The following is a 19927-nucleotide window of genomic DNA, read 5'->3' as shown; positions in this document are numbered from 1 at the left end:
CGAAATTTCATTTTCTTACTGCATATCTATCTGCTTTGTTTTGACTATTCCGTTCATCTTAAAGCAACGCTTTCATTATCTGTCTAATGCAGCATCAACAGAAAAGCTTTATTTGTTCTTATTATCACAGAGTATATTATTCTTCTTTATAATTCTTGTCAAGACTCAAGGAATTGTACATAAGGGGGCAAAAGTCTCTGACCTTTGGTAAGGGACATAGTGGGATTTTTCTCAGTTTCTAGTGACAGCATTCAGTTCTGATTCTTGAAACGGATATATGTTCTCTGTGCTTCAGAGCTGCTCCGAACATGACAAAACCACCACAGAACTGTTCTATTATTTTTTAGTTTTTCTATTCTTACACTCTGCATTTAAAAATACTTAGCCAGCCTGGGAATAATTTTCTTTGGGTTTTTTTGTCAAATTATTTAAAGTTTAATTTCTCCCCTTTTTTCCTTTACTTCTAGAGTGGGAAACCAAGAAGTTGCTGGTGTGCACTTGCCAGATTCAGTGCAGTTCTGTAGTCCAACGTATGATTCTGCTGGTTCAGAGGAAACAGTTGAACCTTACACCACTGAGAAGCTCAGTCGTATTCCTGGAGGTTATGTACCTCTGACAGAAGCCTGTCAAGTAATGACAGTAGATTTCAACAATCTGCAGGTACTGTGGGATTTTTTTCATGTCCTTTATAAGTAATCTATTTATGAATAATGAGAGCCTTATGTCTTGGTTGTTTTCCGAGTTCAATTTCAGAACAGTTCTCAAGTGTAAAGTTGGCAGGGCTACACTGAAGTCCTCTGCTCGTTTTGATATTTATCTGATTACGTGGTGATGTGATTCATCAGATGACAGTTTATGACTTTTTGAAGGTGGAGTTTTTTGTTTGCTTCATGTAGTTCAGGAAACTAAAGGAGTTCACCATAGGATCAAACAGCTGCCAGCCTCACCATAGGAAGGGGGAGGAAGAATGCAGCAGACTTATCTCAAATGATTTATGCTGTGTTGGAGCTGACTTAGTTTATTCCTCTAAAGTTAGAGTCTTCAGGAAACTCTTGAAGACAAGAGCAGATATCTTTTACATCTGGCATAAAAATGTCTTAAGTGTTGATAGGTAAAAGACAGGGGAGGTTATGAAATTACCGTATTCAAACAGTTGGATTCCACCCTTCAGCTCCTTTGGTGTATCTTATGGTATCTTTGTAATATGGCATTCTAAAATATAGTATTTGTGTATTTTGCACAGAATAAGTTTCTGTGTGTATAGTAAATAGACCTGAACTGTAAGGCAAGGACCTCAACCACTCACAACTGAGCATGCTGAAAAGATGATAGTCTGAGCATGGTCTCTGGTGTGTTTCTTGCTCATTGACCTCATGGTGAGTAGTTGGCATTGAAGTGGTGAGTCAGAGCTTAAAATAGATTCTGTTATACAAATGAAATAATTCTTGGCCACTGCTTGGCCAGGAATTGCAGTTGTTTGGAATCAATAGCTTTTCCCAGTTGGCTTGTCTGACATCCTGAGATTAAAAATGAAATAAGACAAGGCTCTTCAGTATTCAACTGGGAATGATCTCTCTGTGACCTTCTGCTTCTAGCATCAATAAGAAACTATTACTGACATCTGAGAGATGCCTACTCTTAAGCATCTGCCTGCTGGCAGACATGTAAAGATAATTTTAAAGAGTAAAGAACAGTGTTAGTTTTCAAACAGTGTTTCAGAACTTCTCCTTTGAAGTTTCTAATTAGACTAATGGGGTGCTCTTGCCATGGAGTAGTAAGATATGGTAAATAAAGGAAGAAATGCAATTAATTTATTTGGAGTCATTGGTTACTGTTTCTTGTTACTTTTGTTGCTGGGCACTGTTCCAAATGCTGGTAGGTTACTTTCAACTTGTTTTGGGTTTTTTGGTGTTTTTTGGGTTTTTTTTCTCTTTTTTTTTTTTCTTTTGTCATGGCCACACATGGATGATCAATCAGTGCAACTAAAAAAAAATAAATAAAAAAAAAAATCTGCTATACTTACTTATAGTAGCAGAATTACCTCCTAAAGATCAAAATTCAGGTATGAACTCAGCACTAGTAAGATAATAGCAAAGACCCATTTTCCAAACTTGTATTTCAAAGAATGAGAGGGCTGTTGCATTTACTCTGCTTGTACTAACTATCCAGACCAAAATTGAGAGAACTGAGAAAAAGACTTAAAATACAGTACAGTGGTGTTTCTCAAGCTGAGTTGTAGGAGGCTTCAAGTATGGGAGTACAGATCAGAGCAGTAATGATAAGAAGTCAAAATTTTAAAAAGCAGCTGAGTTATGCTGATTACTTTATTAGGGTAGTTATTAGCAGCAGCAGCTGAATTCCTGGAAGGTGGGTGCAGGAGACGTGGCTGTAGTTCCAGGCTGCAGATGCACTTTGCCAGGCACTACCTGTGTGCAGGTTTGCTGGCAGCAGATCTGTGCCACTGGGAGTGGAAGTGAGTGTTTACCTCAGCAGCCAGTAATTAAAGCTCAGTCTCGCTTTCAGGCCCTAAAGAAACTGAGCTACTGCCAACAATTACAGATACTGGCTCTTTCTAATTTTCATGAGAAGTTACTGTGTGGAATATTTAAGACATTCCAAATCAAGATGTAGGAAACGTGATAACTGTTTTTTTTCTGTAGATTTCCCTTCTGTCTGTAGTTCCATTTACTTTTTTTTAATGCAAGTTGTGTTTCTCTCAGAGGATATGAGTAGCATAGCATCCTTTTTTTTTTTTTTTTGTTACTGTGTATTCCTCCTGCATTGTTGTTTTATTTTCTTTAACTATGCTAGTTGATTAATTGCCACCCTGATGTGCTAGAGCTGTTCTAGTCTGTAATTGTCATAAATAACAGAAAAAATGTTTATGCAGTAGACATGTGAGAAATAAAGATGGGTTAAGCAGTATGATAGAGAGCAGAAAAAGCTGAAATAACTGCCTTTTACTGGATTTTTAAGTGTTCTGTGCCACAAGATGTAACATTACAGATACTATAGCCAGTGGATGAGAACCATGGGCCTGCTGCTTTTGAGGAGTAACTAGGAAGAATATTTTTAATATCAAATGAACTTCTAAACAGCTATAACTTCCCAGAAACCAAGGAACAGATGCACACCTGTGCTCTTGCTGTCTTTCTTCAAGGAGCTTACTGCCAGCAAAGCTTCAGCTTACTGCTCTCTTCTTCTCCTGTTGAAGGTGTACAGGAAAAAATTAAGAGCAGCAGAGCCCTGTTCCTGAAGAGCAGTGAGATCTCATTATGAACTTCAGTGTCAACCATCTCTCAATTTTGAGAAGGTGGTAGACCAACTCTTGGAGAATGCAAAATGAGAATAAAGAAGAGAAAAATTAAAAACGCAGTATTTGAGAGCTACTCATGTTCTTAGAGTCAAACTTTTCTTTTGCCCTGTGTATTTTAAGATTGAAACTTAGGACAAGTGTTGGCATAAGCAGATCAGGAAGCTGATAAATGTTTAGGCAAGGCTGTTACTAAGCAGAATGGTTGTGACTAAGAGAATCTTTGGTCCCTTCTGATTGACCTTCTGTTAATTGGTCTATACAGGAACTATACATTAGAGCTGGGCCTTATATGTTTGTGAATGTTGGTAGCAGAAGGTAGTTACTGAGGAAAATAAATTGTACATGGAAGAAGACTTAATACCTGTTACATATTCAGAAGTTTTTAGGACTGTTGGAGAATTTATAACCTGATCCCTTTATGGGAGATCTTACGGCTTCCCAGCAGTGCCTGAGCATTTACGCAAAGCCTGTAGCCCAGGTAGCAGAGAAAATATCCTCAAAGATGTTTGACTTAGTGTTATTGTAATGATTTTGCCAAACCTCTGTTGGAGTGAATCCAGTGCTTATGTATGGTATTTCTAGAACTCAAGCATTGGCATGAATCCAGCCCAAAAGACTGGCTCTAGTTTTATTCCTTCTCATAAGGCAAGTCTTGCAAGTCTAAAGCCTTTGTTGCAGTTTTCAGTGTTTTTAAACATGTATGTTCTTAGATGTGGTCATGTTTGCTTTAATGGTTGGTGGATGTAGTTTGGTTTTATGCATAATGGCACTTGCATGTAGATGACCGTTCCTGTGCTAGTAATTACTAATAATTATAATTGGTATTGTAGCAGCTTGTTAACTTCAGGTTTCTGTTGTGTGTCTTCACAGATTGGTGCAGAAATTTGAGTGATTTAGTATAATTAAAACCACTTTTTATTTATTGAAATAAGCTGTCTCAATACTTTTTTCTTTCTTTCTACTTTGGTTAGGAGCTGAAAAGCCTTGCAGCTAGAAAGCCCTGGAAGCTCAGCCTGCCAGTCACTGAAGGAGGAATACTAGATGCTATTGTGGTATGGTTTGTACTACAGCTTGATGACGAGCACGCTCTATCTACAAGTCCCAGTGAGGAAACTTGCTGGGAACAGGCAGTCTATCCTGTGCAGGGCCTCCTCGGTATGTCCTGTGGATTTTCTTGTTGTAGTACGTTGATTTGGTTTCATTTTAGTTTTGAGCTGGTTAGGTTATCTTGGAGATGAGCAAGTGGCAGCAAACAGTTCTAGGAGAAGTTCAACAGCAAGTCACTGTGAGGTGGTTCCTGACCGTGTTTCTAGACTGTAGCACACAATTGCCGTGTGCTTGTTTTGAGATTAAATGCATTTTGCCTGGTGTGGGACAGTTTAAGGCAAATGTTAATGCACAATCACAAATTTCAGCTTGTCGGGCTACAGTCTAGAACAATTCTTTTCATACATACTAGTTAACAACTAATGAAGAATTGAGATAATGTGTGGTGGGTTTTTTTTTTTTAAGCGCTGTTTGGCTGCTTCAGTGATGTTTGCTGTAAAGTAACTCACATGACTTTTTTGTGCTGTTTTTGCCAAGATTATTCTGTGAATACTGGAGATACTGTGATGATGGAAGTTTGCTGCCAAGACTGCTACTTGAAGATCCAGAAGTTTTCTTCTGTGACTTCAGAGTGTGGGATGGACTTCAGTGACAGAGGTGACACGCTGAGTTTGGGCAATGAGGCTGAATTATGTGATGCTCTGGCTGGTCTTCAGACAACGAGCAAACAGGATGGCAATGGACAAGTATGCGTGTTGGAATCCACAGAAATAGCCCTGCTGAACAACATACCATACCATGAATGCTTTAAAGCTGCCATGGGCAAAGTGCTGTTGTCCTTAAATCCAAGTAAGGACTCGCAGTCCATGGATGTTGATGGACATGGCAGTGGGATGAACCTGCAAGAAAGTCAAAACAAGAGTTCTCTGCATGTGGCTCCTGATCCTTTGTATGTTTTAGATGTATCTGAAGGCTTCTCCATCCTGCCAATTATAGCTGGCAAACTTGGACCAGTTAGAGCCTACAGTTCTATTGAGAAAGAACAGCATCAGGCAGCACTTAATTTGATTTCAGAAGCTAACCATTTCCCTAAGGAAACATTAGAGTTTTGGCTCAGCCACTTAGAAGATGAAAATGTGGTGCTGCAGAGACCAAAATCAGACAAATTGTGGAGTATTATTATCTTGGATGTTATAGAGACATCGGGTTTAATCCAGCAGGAGGTGATGGAAAAGGCTGCAATATCTAGGTACAGTATAAACGGACAAAAGTATTCCTAACAATGCATAATTATTCAAAAATATTTCTTTTAACTACAAAATTGCCATAATGTTGCTTCTGTAGAGCAGGAAAAGCTTGTTTTCTGAATGGATTGAGCTTTTGGGGATTAAACTTCAGAGTGTTTCTGGTGTGACCATGGTAAATATGTATATTTTTTAGAAGTGTCAAGATTTCACTTTCATAGACTTATTTATAATTTGTATGCAAGGATATGATTGGAAGATCTTATCGCTTGGTTTGTCAGAAGTTCCCAGGATAGATAGCATCTTTTTACTAAGAGAGGTAGCCTTTAGTACAAGGTTAAAAAAGCCCCAATTCACGTGCATGTCCAACTGTTGTTAGAGCAAACTGATGCTGCTAAAAGACAAACACATGGTGTTAAAACAGCTGTGTGATCAAATGAGATCAAACTCAAATGCTTATGAGCACTTGACTTCAGAAGAAGAACTAGTGTGTGTTTCATAAATGTAATTAAATGTTCTTTGATTACTGTTGAATTATATGCTTTAGAGGTGAAATCTCTCTCATTTTACAGATGTTTACTTCACAGTGGAGGAAAGATATTCCCACAGTATGTTTTGGTATATGGGATGCTTGTAGAATCAGAGTCTCTGTTACTGGAGAGTGCTGTTCAAGGAACAGAACCAACTCTTGGGTTTAATATAGCCCCTTTTATCAACCAGTTCAAGGTATGAAGTTGGGTGATGTCTTCCAGGCACAGTTCCAGAGCCTGCAGCTGTCTAGCTGTTTAGTTTGGGTATAAAATGCAAGAAAACTAAAGAGCTGAAACTTTTTCATATTGTTTAAGTTATCAAGAGAGGTTTATGCAACCAGCTGGGGACCTTGAGTTAAACATTTATTTTAGAACTGGTGTGGGAGAAGTTTTATCTGAGTAAGGAAAGATGTGATGTTACTGTACAGAAGAGTGACTGTGCTCTTACTATCTCCTTCATCACCTTGTATCCCAACAGTCACATTTCAAAAAGGATTAGAAGGGTGTATTCTGCATTTTGGCTGTCTCTTACAGGCATCACAGTAATTCCTAGAAACTTTTGCATTATGATTAATTCTTTTAACTTTTCACTTTCTAATGGTTGTTGATGCCTGAAGTTACCGTATATTCTCCTAGGTACCTGTTCGTGTGTATTTGGATCTCTCTACATTACCATGTCTACCCTTGAGCAAGCCAGCAGAGCTTTTAAGGCTGGATCTCATGAACCCTCTCTTGAACAGCTCCAGCAGAGAAGTGAAGGTGAGTTGTGGATCTGTAAAGTTAAAAGTGTGCTTAGCTGCTATTCTGCAGAGCTGCTCATTAATTGCTCACCTTGGCTGAAAATTTCAATACGTGATTTACTGATCTGCAGGTATCTCTGAAATGGATTGAAATTATTTGAACTACTTTATTTTCTTCTTTGGAAAGGGTATAACTTATTAAATGAATATTTTAAATATTTTTAGGTACAAATTTGTAAGTCTGGCAAGGTTACTGCAATTCCCTTCTGGTATCACATACATCTAGATGAAGACCTTAGCTTGGATACATCTGATGAGTTTTCACACTGGAAACAAGCTGCAGTTGTTCTCGACAAACCCATCCAAGTTCAGGTTGGAGATGAACTTGTGCTTGATGTTCAACACCATAAAAGCAATATTAGCATTACAGTTAAACAGTGAAGAATATCGTGTGTACACTGATTTGTGGTTAATTGCCTATGCATAAATTGACTGTTCATAACATCACTGGTGTTAATTTACATTAAAGTCTAAGTTTTCTACTGGGCAAAAAGGCTCTTTTGTGGCTTTAGAAGGAGATAGTTACTTTTCCATTGATGGTCTAAAACTTTACTGTAATGGTATCTATCTGACTCCAAGCAGTTAGGGGGGAGGTATTGTCTTTACTGCAGTAAAAACCTGATTGCCAGCTATTGTAGGGACTAAAAAAGTGGGACAGGCTTCTCTTGCTACTGTGTCATTTGTAGTATGAAGAAAAGCATCCAGATGCCTGCACTGGAATAGACAGCTGTGGTTGTTCAAGACAAAGTCCTGTTTCTCAGACTGTTGTTCCACTTCTCCGTTACCAGAGCATCCTACTGAAGTGCATTGAGATGTAGCAGAGACTGTAACACCATTCCAGTTGCAGTATCACAAGTTAGTGTTGCACATATACAATTACAAAAAGTTGTAAAGGAGTGCTGTCGAATAACTCAAGTTGTATAGCAGAAAGCAAAGCTAGTAAACTCTTTAGGATCCCTCAGAGAACCATTCTGGTAATATAATGGGCCTGTATTTTATATGAAAGCTGATGAAATATTATGTCAATCACCACAGTACTGCTGCCCTTCTTTTACAACATTACATTTTGGTATAATGCAGGTAACAAGTTCCCTCTATTAAATTTAGATCCAAGTGGTAGAATTAAAGCTTCTCACTCTATAGAAAGAAGAGGAAAACTTAGCAAGATATTTCTGTAGCTAAGCTTACACTCTTCAGTATAGAAGAAGAGGCATTTCAGTGATCTTTCCTTAACAGGAACCTGTAGGAAGTGCCATCCACAAATACTTTTTCTAGAATCTCACTGAATGCAGGATCCATATGTTAGGTCAAGTGTTTTTAGAGAAGCTTGCTCATTTTAATTTCAGGGAGTGTTGAAGTTGCAGTTGTCCCACTCTGCAGCTGAATCTGCACCTGAGAGATTGCTGTAATAAAGCTCCTTCTGGAAGGGTGGAGGAAAGATCTCCAATATTTTTTCAGTTTTTCCACAAAACAGAGGTAACAACCAAACCAAGTTTTCTGAAGATAAACTGGATACCATCCTTTATCCAAGAGGTACAATGCATAACAAAAATGTAAGCAAATTAGAGTAGGACAAAGGCTTTTCATACTACACAGAAAACAGCTTTTCTTAAAAACAAACCACACACACCAAAAAAACTCCAGCACCCAGAGTCACGAGTGGTAAAATCTAAGTTACTCTCCAAGACTACCAAACATACTGGGTACAGGATAATTTCAATGTTCAGTTTTATAGGAAAGTGTTCAGGCTTCTTATGCTGACAGACCTCCGATAATAGCAAAAATATTAAGTATGAGTTGTTAGGCGTATTTATTAAGCTTTTTAGCAATTAACAAGATGGTAAAATGAATTAAAGAAAAATTAAGGATGTATTCTACCCTTACTCAATGAGACTAAGTAAAGAGCTGAAAACAACCACTTCTGAGTTTAAGCAATGTTCAATAAGGCAAGAGCAATCTTTAATACTTCTAATTAAAAGCTGGGAGATGATTAAGTGTAAAACAATGGAGGAATAAATATGGTTAATATAAAGGTGAAGAACTATTTGCAAATCAATAATATAAATTTGATAGGTCATACTGTGGAAATACTGTTGTAGGAGTTATCAAAAGAGAGAGGGTAGGTGTTGTTGAAAGATTGCTACTGATTTTCCAAGATTGCTACTGATTTTCCAAAATAAATAGAAATCTTTAATGGAAAGTTATGATCCTATAAGCTACTGCAATGAAAATTAATTTTTCTCCCAGAAAAAAAAAACAAAACCAGGAATACTATGCACATGGACTGAAACAACCAAGTAATACTAAGATAACTTAGTGTTCTAGAAATGCTGTGAAAAAAGCAACCAAAGCACTTAAATAGCTGTTTTCCTATGAGAGTTCCCTCTCTGTACCTTACCTACCTATTTACACCAAACAGGTAAAACTTGAAGTATTCAGAAAAATTCTTCAGTGTGAGGTTTTTGAAAAGCTAGAGCACAGCAGTTATTTGGCCTCCAGCAGATCTGATCCTTCAGATATTTCTACTAATGCCCCTTTTTACTTCATGCAGGAAATGAGATTACTTCTAATAGTGGCTGGAGTGTGCACTGAAGCCAGGTGGTGTGAGCTTTTCCAAGTTGTTTCCTTTTAGAACATGGCTATTACAGGGATAAAAAGAGATCTGGAATCAAGCATAAGTGAGTAGATTGATTCTTCATTAGCTGCAACAAGAACTCCTTTTCAGTGCAAGCCTTAAAATACTAAAAGCACCAACTCTTTAATTATACTTAAGATCTCCTTCTTCCATGAAGAGAACAGTTATACTCACGTTTCCTTCATACTCTTGAATTACTGGAGCAGTAAATCAAATTGAGAGAAGGTGAACAGTTTAAATAAAATCTTTAATTGCTTATTTACAACAAAGGCAATGACTTGGCAAATTGAAAATAATGATTTGCACTTTCCCACTAACTTCAGATACAGCAAGTACATAGTCAACTATAAAATGCAGCCTAGTGAGTAAGGCGCAATATTTACATCACACTAGTACTGCAAAAAAAAAAAAAAAGCACTTCAGATGAATTTACTGTGACAGCCAGTATTTAAAAATTTATCCTGTAAATGCTAACAAGGCTGAAAAGGAAGCTTCAAATGTCACTTAAAAGGTCAGTGCTCAAAGGTATTTTTTGTCAGATTGCAAACATGCAATAATAGTAAAAATCTGGTAATGGGATAAAAACAATACCCCTCCAATTTTGTCAGTTTTGCAAAATAACCTTTTCATATAAGTGTACTTTTTCTTAGTCTGAAATCTAATGCTAGTAACTTCAGTAACAGACTAGCTACTTAGTTTTACCTTAGCAAAAGTATTTTCTGGTGTGGTAGGGGAAATCAACTATTACATTTGAATCTAGGATATACTAGAAGTATAATACAATAATCACACACACATTTATGAATACAAATTACTACAGACACATTGTAAAGATATCCTGCTTTAACAGATTAAAAAAAATCAGTGTTAAGGAATTTATTGCAACTCAAAATAAAGGAACCATTTTGGTTTTGTTTTCTTTTTGACATCCTTTATTCCCCCTTGCCATGTATTCAAAGGTAGTAACGTTATTCTTTTATAAGGATAGGAAAAAAGTAGTCAAGTATAAGGTATTAATCCAAAACACATCCTGTCTGTCTCTTCTGAATGTAAAAGACTTACAAATTATGAGCTACAAGGACAACAGATACACCAACCATATGTTCTGGGCATGGAATTTTGTAGCGAGGCCTGGAGGGAATGCTTTCTTTGCATAGAGTCTTTGCTGATGCTCTGTAACAATTATCTTAATGAAGGAGTTTTATTTAGCTATGCAAGAAAGGGAAGAAGATGGAATCTGTACAGAAGTTACCATTTTGTCCACACCCCATTCAGCACTGGGGTAGGGAAGTTACCGTCATTAAGAGGACAGCCAAAGCTAATACAAACATTTTTTGCTATTCTTCTCCTTAAATTACATTCTTGAAATTAAGTTTTCCAATTGCTAATCATATTTACACTTCATCTTTAGAAGAGCAGAGTATTTTTTCAAATGTTTCTTTTCTATTAATAGAAGTCAGTGTAATTTTGACATACTTGTCTTTTGATGTAACACAGATATATGAATGTTTAGCAGTTTAAGGAGTTAATTCTTAAATTTATGCAGAAACTTTTGAAGTGTGCGTGTTTTATATCCATAGGGTACTCACAGATACATCCATTATAGATTGAGAATTCAGATGCGAGTTATAGCCGTATCCTCTTCCTGTCTGCTTTTCCAAGCTTTTCAACTTTGATCACTAATAACAGAGCATGTGTGGCAAGTACGTAACAGACTCCTTGACACATTCAAAGAAAAGGTGAGTCTAACTTTTATCCAAAGCTTTCTCTGATAAATTGTGCTCTAGTTTAGGTGACTCCTCAGCATCTCGAATAGCAGAAGTGTTATAAATACCGTCAACTGCAGGGGCTGTTGTTGGTGTTGTGAGAGGTGTCACAGTGTGTCCAAACCCCTGATAATGACCCATGGGTGAAGACGGCATTGAAGCAGCATCAGAAATTGGGTCTTGAGTAGATGAAGACAATAAACTCGTATGCTCGTTTTGTTCATGATCCTCAGGAAAAAACATTTTCCTCGGCTGGCCCAAAACTGTCCTTCCTGGAATTACACCACATGAAAATACCTTTTAGCACTTTCAGCAGTATACCAAGGTCTTTGAACACAAACTCCAGGCATGTCATAGAAGATGAGTATTTTTTTCCTTTATAACAGTTTTATATGGGCAGTGTTAAGCTTTAAGTAATAAAAGAATGTCTTTCCATTAAAAGAAAAAAGACATCCCTGTCTTCTATTTAAAACACCGGTAATTTACCCTGTGATCCATCAATTTTAAAGAAAACGAAAAATTAAAAACTAGACTCTAAACAGGTGTACTGGAGAGAGCAACGTGCCAGATACACCATGAAATTCCTCTATGAATGCAGCTGCCACTAATTTGCTATGAGATGTTCTCAAGGTACTTACAGAGATGGATAATAGTATAAAATGACGCTGGAAATGTATATACTGTTAACAGATCACGCAAATCTGTCTGTTACTTACCGACATTTCGAACCTGTTCTGAAATGTCTGCTCTTATATCAGAAATATCCCACATAGCAAGAAAAGAGTCGAAGCATGACCCTTCTTCAGCTTCTTGAACATACGGTTTATAGGAAAAACTGTAGTGATGTGCAATAGCAGCCAGGAACATCTCAACACAAATGATAAAATCCTGCAACGAAAGAGTCATTAACTTAATAACTTAAAATTTAATCATTTGTAGCTGGAGAAAAATAGCTTCTGGGTTTCTTCTACAATTGAAGTACTGCAACTGCTTTAGGATACTGGCAGCAGCTACTTTTCCACCACCAGTAGGATAATCTTGGCAGGCTTCACAGAACCATGTGTACTATACACACATTGGAATTGGTCCTTGCCTGATGGGCTCACTTGCTGCAAGTGGATATTCAACAAGCAGCAGCTCTACAATGAATTCTTGCATGAAAAAAATGCAAGGATATCCAACAGAAGTATTTAACTGAGGCACATTCCTCTTGCCCAACACATGGATATACAAGTGTTGAGCATAAAACTTACTTAGAGTGACTGGCTGAAACATAGCTGGTCTCAAGCAAATTTTGTCATACTCACTTTAATTAACACATGCTAGATTGATGCTGAATTTGTTGTTAGTTGGGCTATGTCATCTTACATATAGCCATTCCTCCTAAGAAGTAACTGTTTACTCCTACCTGTAGGCCTGTAGCCACAGCTTCCACACTTTTCCATTCCCAGGTGTGCTTCTCAGAAATAACGCCAACTTTCACCAACAATGCAATAAGCACAGCTTGCCTATAAAGATTGTTATTGTTGTTATTACTGTAATAGTAGTGCCAAAAAAACTCCAAACAAATCTGGTTAAACAAAGCGTATTTCTATGTCTATATATACAGGCATGCATGCAAAAATCTTTAAAGTTGCTTCTCTTTTAGGGTATTACTGCAGCCCACAGAGTAATGTTCAGGTAGTCAAATGCACTCATTAGCAGCTAAGAGTGAGTAATGCTTAAATAGTAACTTATTGTTAATATATAGTAACTTATTTTGAAAAGTTAATGTATTTTTTCTACTTTAAAAAGTAAAAAAAACCAAACCTATCTTCTTTGTTTTGAAATAACTGCAAGTGAAGATTCTAAAATAAATTATGTTATTGAGAGTCACCTTGCAAAATATCAAGTCTAAAATATAAACTCAAGTGAATAAGACTGCTCTATCCAACATAGTGGTACCGTTTTCCCCTCACAGCACTTCACTAAGATTATGGGGAGATTTTTTGAGGCCTTTAATCTCAGTAGCAAATCCAGCTTTTTTAGCTCTTTTATGATCCACCCTGAGAGCAAGAAGTAATAAGTATATAATTAACTTACCAGAAAGAAACAAAAACTACCATCTTCACACAAAGGAACTTGCCAACAGGTTGGATAGGGTTCAGTTCTTCACGTAGTACTTTGTAAAACAGCACCAGACAATACATAGCAAACTAACAAGAAAAAGAAAATTAAGAAAATCCATGTTTGTTTTGTGATGGAGTTGTTTTACAACATCTCCTCTGTTTGTTTGTTTTTAAATATATACATATACACATACACATATATATATACACATATATACACACACACATGTATGTAGATCACAGTATGAGACAAACTTTAAAAGCTGTCTGTTTTAGAAAAGAGTTCTGGATATATGGGATCGTTGCCTTAGTGTTTTAAAGCTGACTTTTTTTTGCCTGAAATTGTATTTCTGAAATGCTTGGTATTGGCAGACAGAGACTGAGGTCATGTATCTACAAACTAAAGCAAAGCAGAGGAAGATGCCATTAAATCTTTTCAATGCCAAATACATCATAAGGAAAATGGCAGACAAAGTACATATGCTTTAAGGCTTTTGTTAAGGCTGCGTGAAATGCTACCTCTTTATGAGAGATAAGGCAATTAATACAATTTTCACCACAAATCTGAACAAGTTTCCTACTAATGACAACTGCAAGCCACTGAACTGATGTATAGCCAAACCTAAAGATTGGATCTCCCTTTTTCATGCACATTCTCTAGCCTCTTACTACTAAGTTTCTTTTAGGCAAGCATGTCAGCCAGGACAATGTCACAGCAGAAAACAGTTACAGCTCCTTCCTTAACAGCCACCCATCAACCACAGTGGTGGCAGTAGGACAAGGACACCCTTTTTGAATGGGACATCATGCTGTTCCGATTCCTGCCACTGTTGCCAAGAGAAGTAAGAAGCTTAGAGGGTGAGAAGGCTAAAGCAGCAAGGAGCCAGAGCTGGTGCTGTTGTCTCCTTTTGCAGTGGGTAACATGTTCTGGCTAAAACAGAAAATGATTGCTCTGCATTCCCAACAAGCCACTAAATGCAATCTGTGACCTCCAAAATGAAATTTTCAGGTCTAGGAGCTGATATCTTAGCTTTAGCCTGACATCATCTGGCAGCTGAACCAAACTTGCTGGCTACTGCTCAGGGGCTTCCACACTGCAACAACTTCCCCCCTCTTAAAACACACATACTTCAAGTCCGTTATGGTTAAATTCATAAATAAAAGGTAAAATGGCAAGTGCTCTTGAGTAAACTTTGTCCTTGACACCTAAGCATTGGCTAAACAGACACACATGAGTACTTTCTAATTACACAGGCTTTTTCTTCCAAAGTATTATGCAGGCCAGAATCTCAGCACTGCAAGCACCCCTTCCATTATTTTCGGTCAATATTGTTAACACCAGCTTTGTAACATGGTATTTTTAACACAGCCCTGTTCTTTGTGTGTGTGTCTGGAGGAAGCTACTTGGGTGAGTGACCTCATCTCTTCTGCAGAGGGGCAGGTCTAGAGCTCTGACATGTCTGGGTCATACCAGTTCACTCAAATAGTTTGGAGTGAGGGGTGGTGCACTTTATTCCTTTACAGAGCTTCATAGTAAAAATAATATTTTTTTAATTATCTGTTTTCCTCATATTTTGCATATATTTAACAGTAACTTCGACTTACAGTGGGAAATATTCTACCCATAAGAATTACCAGACATTAACAGAAATAATCTGAATAGTTCACAAAAGAAAATTCAAATAATACTAATACGATGACTTAGAAGTGCAGAAAGATGATGCACTCTCAATACTCACTAGCTGTGACATGTTGTTAAGTATGACCAAGTACGTCCAAGCATTGTTGAAACTGAAATTTCCTTCATCATACACTCCCACTAGTTCGCAAATTCTGAAAGAAATTTTAGAATTAATTGTTATGTAGTAAATGATTGCTTTCTTGCAATGCTAATCTTCACTACATGGATCAAAATCTCTTTTGCTACTCTAAAATGGGCATTTCGGTTTGCACAAGAAACAGCAGTTTCCAACAGGACATGGCACAGGAAGTTTGTATTGCATTGTCCATAGACAAAAGTGTTTGAATACAGAGTTAACATATTCCATTGTTGAATGAATTCAACAACTGAACATTTTTTTAGCTATTTTGCTTTTAACTGTTAGAATGCATACAGGTAATATAGATATCTATGTGGATATTCTTGGTGAATGGCAACTTCTTCCACAGTCCCACAGAATTAAGAATAGTGACCATCAAAACAAAGTTTATGAAATTAAGCTTTCAGCATCAACATGTAATTACCTGCTATTCCTTTATAACAGGTTATATGGTATGTATGAAGGCACACAGTCAGGCTTGTCACATGCAAACTTTAATACAATTTTTAAAATTACAGGAAACCTGAATTTAAATATACCAAATTGTGGAAGCCAAGAAGAAAAGGGAGGAGGGAAAAAGTCTCTAAAAATTGAGAGATCATAAAAATGTCTTTCCTACATAAACAGTACTTCAGAGTCTCTTCCACTGCTTTCAGCAGCAGGCATTAAGTATTTATTATTTAAATTCTGCAAATAGTCATTTGCTACAGAGAAGTCATAAAGAAATCATAGGTTGATTCAAATTGCCAGGATCCATTTAGAATTCAAGACAACGAGCTTGCGTTTAAACTGCCTTGATTCAGTACAAAGGGCATGAAAATTCTTTCCAGTGTAACTCAAAGTTACATCATGAAGATCAATGTTAGTTATTTATGAGCGTACTTACAAAGCAATAATGGTAGTAAATGGTCTGACAACAGTGTACTGCAATACACCCAGTTTACATCTAAATAATAAAACTCTGCAAGAGAAAGAAAATTCATTGTACGAGGATTTTAAAGCAATTCATTTATGGAAATTTCCTCATCTCAGTAGTTTCACTAAACTGAATTTTTATTTCATGGTAATTTCAACTTCTGCTTCCAGGACCTCAGACGTTACTGTATCTAGCACGTATATCACAATACACAAAAGACCTGGACTTTGATAGGTATACTCAATGATTCACTTCTTTCATCCATGGAAAGATCCTGGCTGGACTAAACAAAAAGAAGGCAATTTTCCCTGTGCCTGAAGATGTTTAAGAATGCCTTACATTCATAGTTTGTCTTTAACATTTTAAACAGCTTTATCAAAATCTCCTAAGAGAGATGCTTATCAGATTAAGCGTGCAGAAACAAACAGTTCACAGGCATGTGCCCTTTCGTCCTTCACCTCTGAAAGTAAAAGCAATAGGCTGTCTGGGCTACCAGCAATTCTACGTGAGGTTTTTGGCAAATATCGTATGATAGCAAAGGAAGCAATTTCAAGGAAATAATTTTCCAATATTTTTTCAAAAATAAGGAAGCTTCCTTCAGCACTACCTGAGTCAATGCGTATTAGTAACTAAGTGTGATTTCTAGAATCTTTTACAGCTAGATGAAAACACATTCAGAGCTGCTTTCAGCCAGGGTTCATAGTTGATAATCAAACCACAACTTGTTTATGTGCAAACCATAAACTGACTCTGCCAAGCATCAACAGTTATACTACTAAATATGAAAACAAAATGTTTCTATCTGGTTCCACAGTTTAAAATTTTAAGATGTCATCATATACTCACTCTCCCATAGCCCATGATGGACAACAACATAGAGGAGGCAGATGTCTCTGCTGATCTTTTGCTTCTATTATTAATACGAGGTTTGGATACCGATTGGTTAGATAATTTGAAAGAAAAACCATAAAATTATAGATGACATAAGCTTCATAGCATTCTCGACATGTGTCCACATATATTGCAATCTTGGGGTATTTCAAAGCTATCCACTGTAAGAGAGGGACACAAAAGGTTACATGCAAGAAAGACAAAAGTGATTCCAATGACAACACTGGCTGGCTAGTTCAGCAAGCAATACTTCATTAGACAGCAGGCACTAATTAAAAAGGGCTTGAACCATTTGGCTAATAAGAGTGTGATGCTACAGCTATAAAATAACGGTCTGTAAAATTATAAGTAGAACTTCAGATTGCATCTCTGCTGCTTCAAACATGCTTAAAGCACTGTACAAGAGGTGCTCTGTGTCTCTGACCATGCAATTCCATCTTTAATTTAAAAGTAACCAAGGAGATGATTCCCTACACATAACCTACTCCTGTTAGGAGCCAACAAGATAGAACTATTTTTCTAAAATTGTCATTGTCAATACGGGTTTGAGAACTTATTTGGGAAAGATTTATAGTACTACAACTAACTCGGGAAAGAAAGGTAAGGCACTGAATTGTGAGATTGTACTTAGATGAGTCTGGTCTCCAGTTCAGCTCTTAGTGAGGATGGAAGGACCAAAACCAGGCACTTGTCATCCCCCTTTCCACATCTGTCATAAAGGATATGCAAGAACAGATCGGGTGAAGAAGAGTTAGCAAAGTGATCCCACAAGCTCCGCAAGAAGAATGTAATATTGTTCAAACTATGCTTCTGACATACTCCACAAACAGGAATTCCCAGAAGTTTGTAGGGCTACAACTCTCCACGCAGCATTGTTTCTGCTAACTGTGACACCATTTTTCCTCACTCCCACAGCAAAGAGAATTTTATTGAGCTGTTAACAGTAAGAGAACACTTACACTGTCTAAACTGTAAATCGGCACCATCCATAGAATCCTGTTGCAATAACAAAAGAACATTTAATATTACTAGCAGTGGTTTTAGTGTGAATTCAATTCAACATTTGTAGCACAGGTAGAACATGAAGCGTTACCTTATTATTGGTTTCTGCAATTCAGGTTGAGTATAATGAACTAAGTGTTGTAGTATTCCCCAGAGAGATATTGGTATAGTCATTAGTAAAAATATGCCTGCAATAAACCATGCCTTGGTATGAATTCCAACCTTGAAAAGAAAAAGAAGAATGCAAGATCAAAGTTTCAGTATTAATACTGTTTTACAGTATTTTGAGTTTTACCAGTATAGCAATATTTTTTTTTTACTGTCAATAAAGTTTTAAGATGGACATTAAGCTTATATCCCGATACTAGGTTTAATTTTTCTAACTTTCTTTTCCAAATATACAAAACCCCAAAGTCTCTCTTGCTATCTGTTTATCTGGCTTAGATAGCCATATAAGAGAGGAGAGATCATGCAGAATCAAACAAAAACATCACTAATAAACACAAGATATTCTACAAAAACATCCCAATGCTAACTATTTAATTTCCTGAAAGCCACAGAGTATTTCCTTGCTTTAGGTCTGAACTTTTCTCACTTCAGTGCTTCATTATGAAGTTTCTGAAAGCTTGTGGATTTAAACTATTTTTAGCTTTAAAATCAAGTTCTAACTAGTATACAATTTCAACTAGTTTAACAATCTGAAACACATAATGTATATATATAAACATATAATGTCTGTTAAAACTTAAGGCTACAATTTTAAAACCAAGTTCTCTGAGGAATAACTATGTTAATAATCCTAAATACCAAACACTGAGAAATATACTAGAGTCTTCTCAAGCAGTTTTTGTTTGAGGCTTTCTTCTCTGATTTCCGACATCTTCTGTTGCTTTTCAGCTCAAAGGTCACTTCTGAGTAGTTTCCCCACCAATATCTGATTTAGTGATTTTAACGTTTCAGATACCACTGCAATTTAAACATCCACTGTGCTGAATTTTTGAAGGCACCATAAAAGAACAAACACATCAGTTTCAAAGCGGGAAATCTAAAATACTCTTAAAACACACAGCACTCTTACTAAGTGGTTAGAAGTATACTATGAAAAAGCTTGCCTCTAGTGCAACAAGCCTAAAATACACGTTTTCAGGTTAAAATTTATCTGTCTGTCAGAAAAGTAATGCTGTCACATGCGTGTGCAATTCCCACGCTGCTGCTGTGACACACGACGGCACCACCAAGGCGAAAGAGCAGCTTTTCCACCTACTGCCTCAACTTTCCTCATCAGAGTTGCCTGAAACACCAGGTTATGAACAGTGACCCCGGGTTGACCAGAGAGTGTCAGTCCCGGGCAGCGCAGAGCTCCTACGGGCAACGGCTCCAGATTCTTCAGCATCGTTGCAACCGTTTAAATACCGACTGGTTTTGAACCGGAAAGGGACGGACACCCCGTCCGGTAACCCCGACCTGCCCGGTAGCACCAACCAGTAAGCCCGACCTGCCCCACCCGCCTTCGCTCCGCTCCAGCCGCGGGACCAACGCTCGCAGCAGCGCCGCTCAACTTCTCCCCTCTTCCCGCTTGGCCTCTGCCGACTACCTGAGCGGAGCGAAGCCTCCCCGCAGCGCCCGGGGCCACCGCGAATTCCGGGATGCTTGTGCCCCCCACCCCGCCCGGCCTGGCCGCCTCCCCCAGCCCAGGCCCAGCCGCGGGGGCTCCCCGCCGCACCCCGGGCCTTACCTCCAGCTTCTGCAGCTCCCAGACGCAGAGCGGCACCACCACCAGCAGCCCCACGATGTAGAGCAGCACCACCAGGGGCCGGATCCACCGCCGCCAGTTCCCGCAGGTGCACGGCAT

At 37.8% G+C, this 19927-nt stretch overlaps 2 protein-coding genes across 11 annotated transcripts in view; one reads left to right on the top strand and one right to left on the bottom strand.

Annotated features, from left to right (window-relative positions):
- Positions 1-11374, top strand: part of PRMT9 (protein arginine methyltransferase 9) — a 22887-nt gene extending 11513 nt beyond the window's left edge. For 6 of the 10 annotated variants that reach the window (XM_080343442.1, XM_080343439.1, XM_080343441.1 and 3 more), the window contains 7 exons: positions 468-660; positions 4288-4471; positions 4901-5612; positions 6180-6333; positions 6774-6896; positions 7103-7249; positions 11153-11374. In XM_080343442.1, coding sequence (XP_080199568.1) covers positions 468-660; positions 4288-4471; positions 4901-5612; positions 6180-6333; positions 6774-6896; positions 7103-7249; positions 11153-11248 — 1609 coding nt within the window. In that variant the 3' untranslated portion in view covers positions 11249-11374. Of the gene's footprint in view, positions 1-467; positions 661-4287; positions 4472-4900; positions 5613-6179; positions 6334-6773; positions 6897-7102; positions 8264-8283; positions 8608-9488; positions 9519-11152 lie in introns of those variants that run through there. The other 4 variants (XR_013922063.1, XR_013922064.1, XM_080343444.1 and 1 more) reach the window with 4 other exon arrangements.
- On the bottom strand, positions 11318-19927 carry TMEM184C (transmembrane protein 184C; the record flags this gene model as incomplete). Its single annotated transcript, XM_080343447.1, has 10 exons — positions 11318-11610; positions 12055-12226; positions 12747-12846; positions 13421-13533; positions 15186-15279; positions 16153-16227; positions 17029-17234; positions 18033-18069; positions 18167-18297; positions 19811-19927. The coding sequence occupies 10 exons, from the start codon at positions 19925-19927 to the stop codon at positions 11318-11320; spliced, it is 1338 nt and encodes a 445-aa protein (XP_080199573.1).

The sequence above is a fragment of the Nesoenas mayeri genome (assembly GCF_963082525.1).
Source record: "Nesoenas mayeri genome assembly, chromosome: 4".
NCBI lineage: Eukaryota > Metazoa > Chordata > Aves > Columbiformes > Columbidae > Nesoenas > Nesoenas mayeri.
Note: the sequence above shows the minus strand (reverse complement) of the source record. Positions and strands in the feature narration are given on the sequence as shown.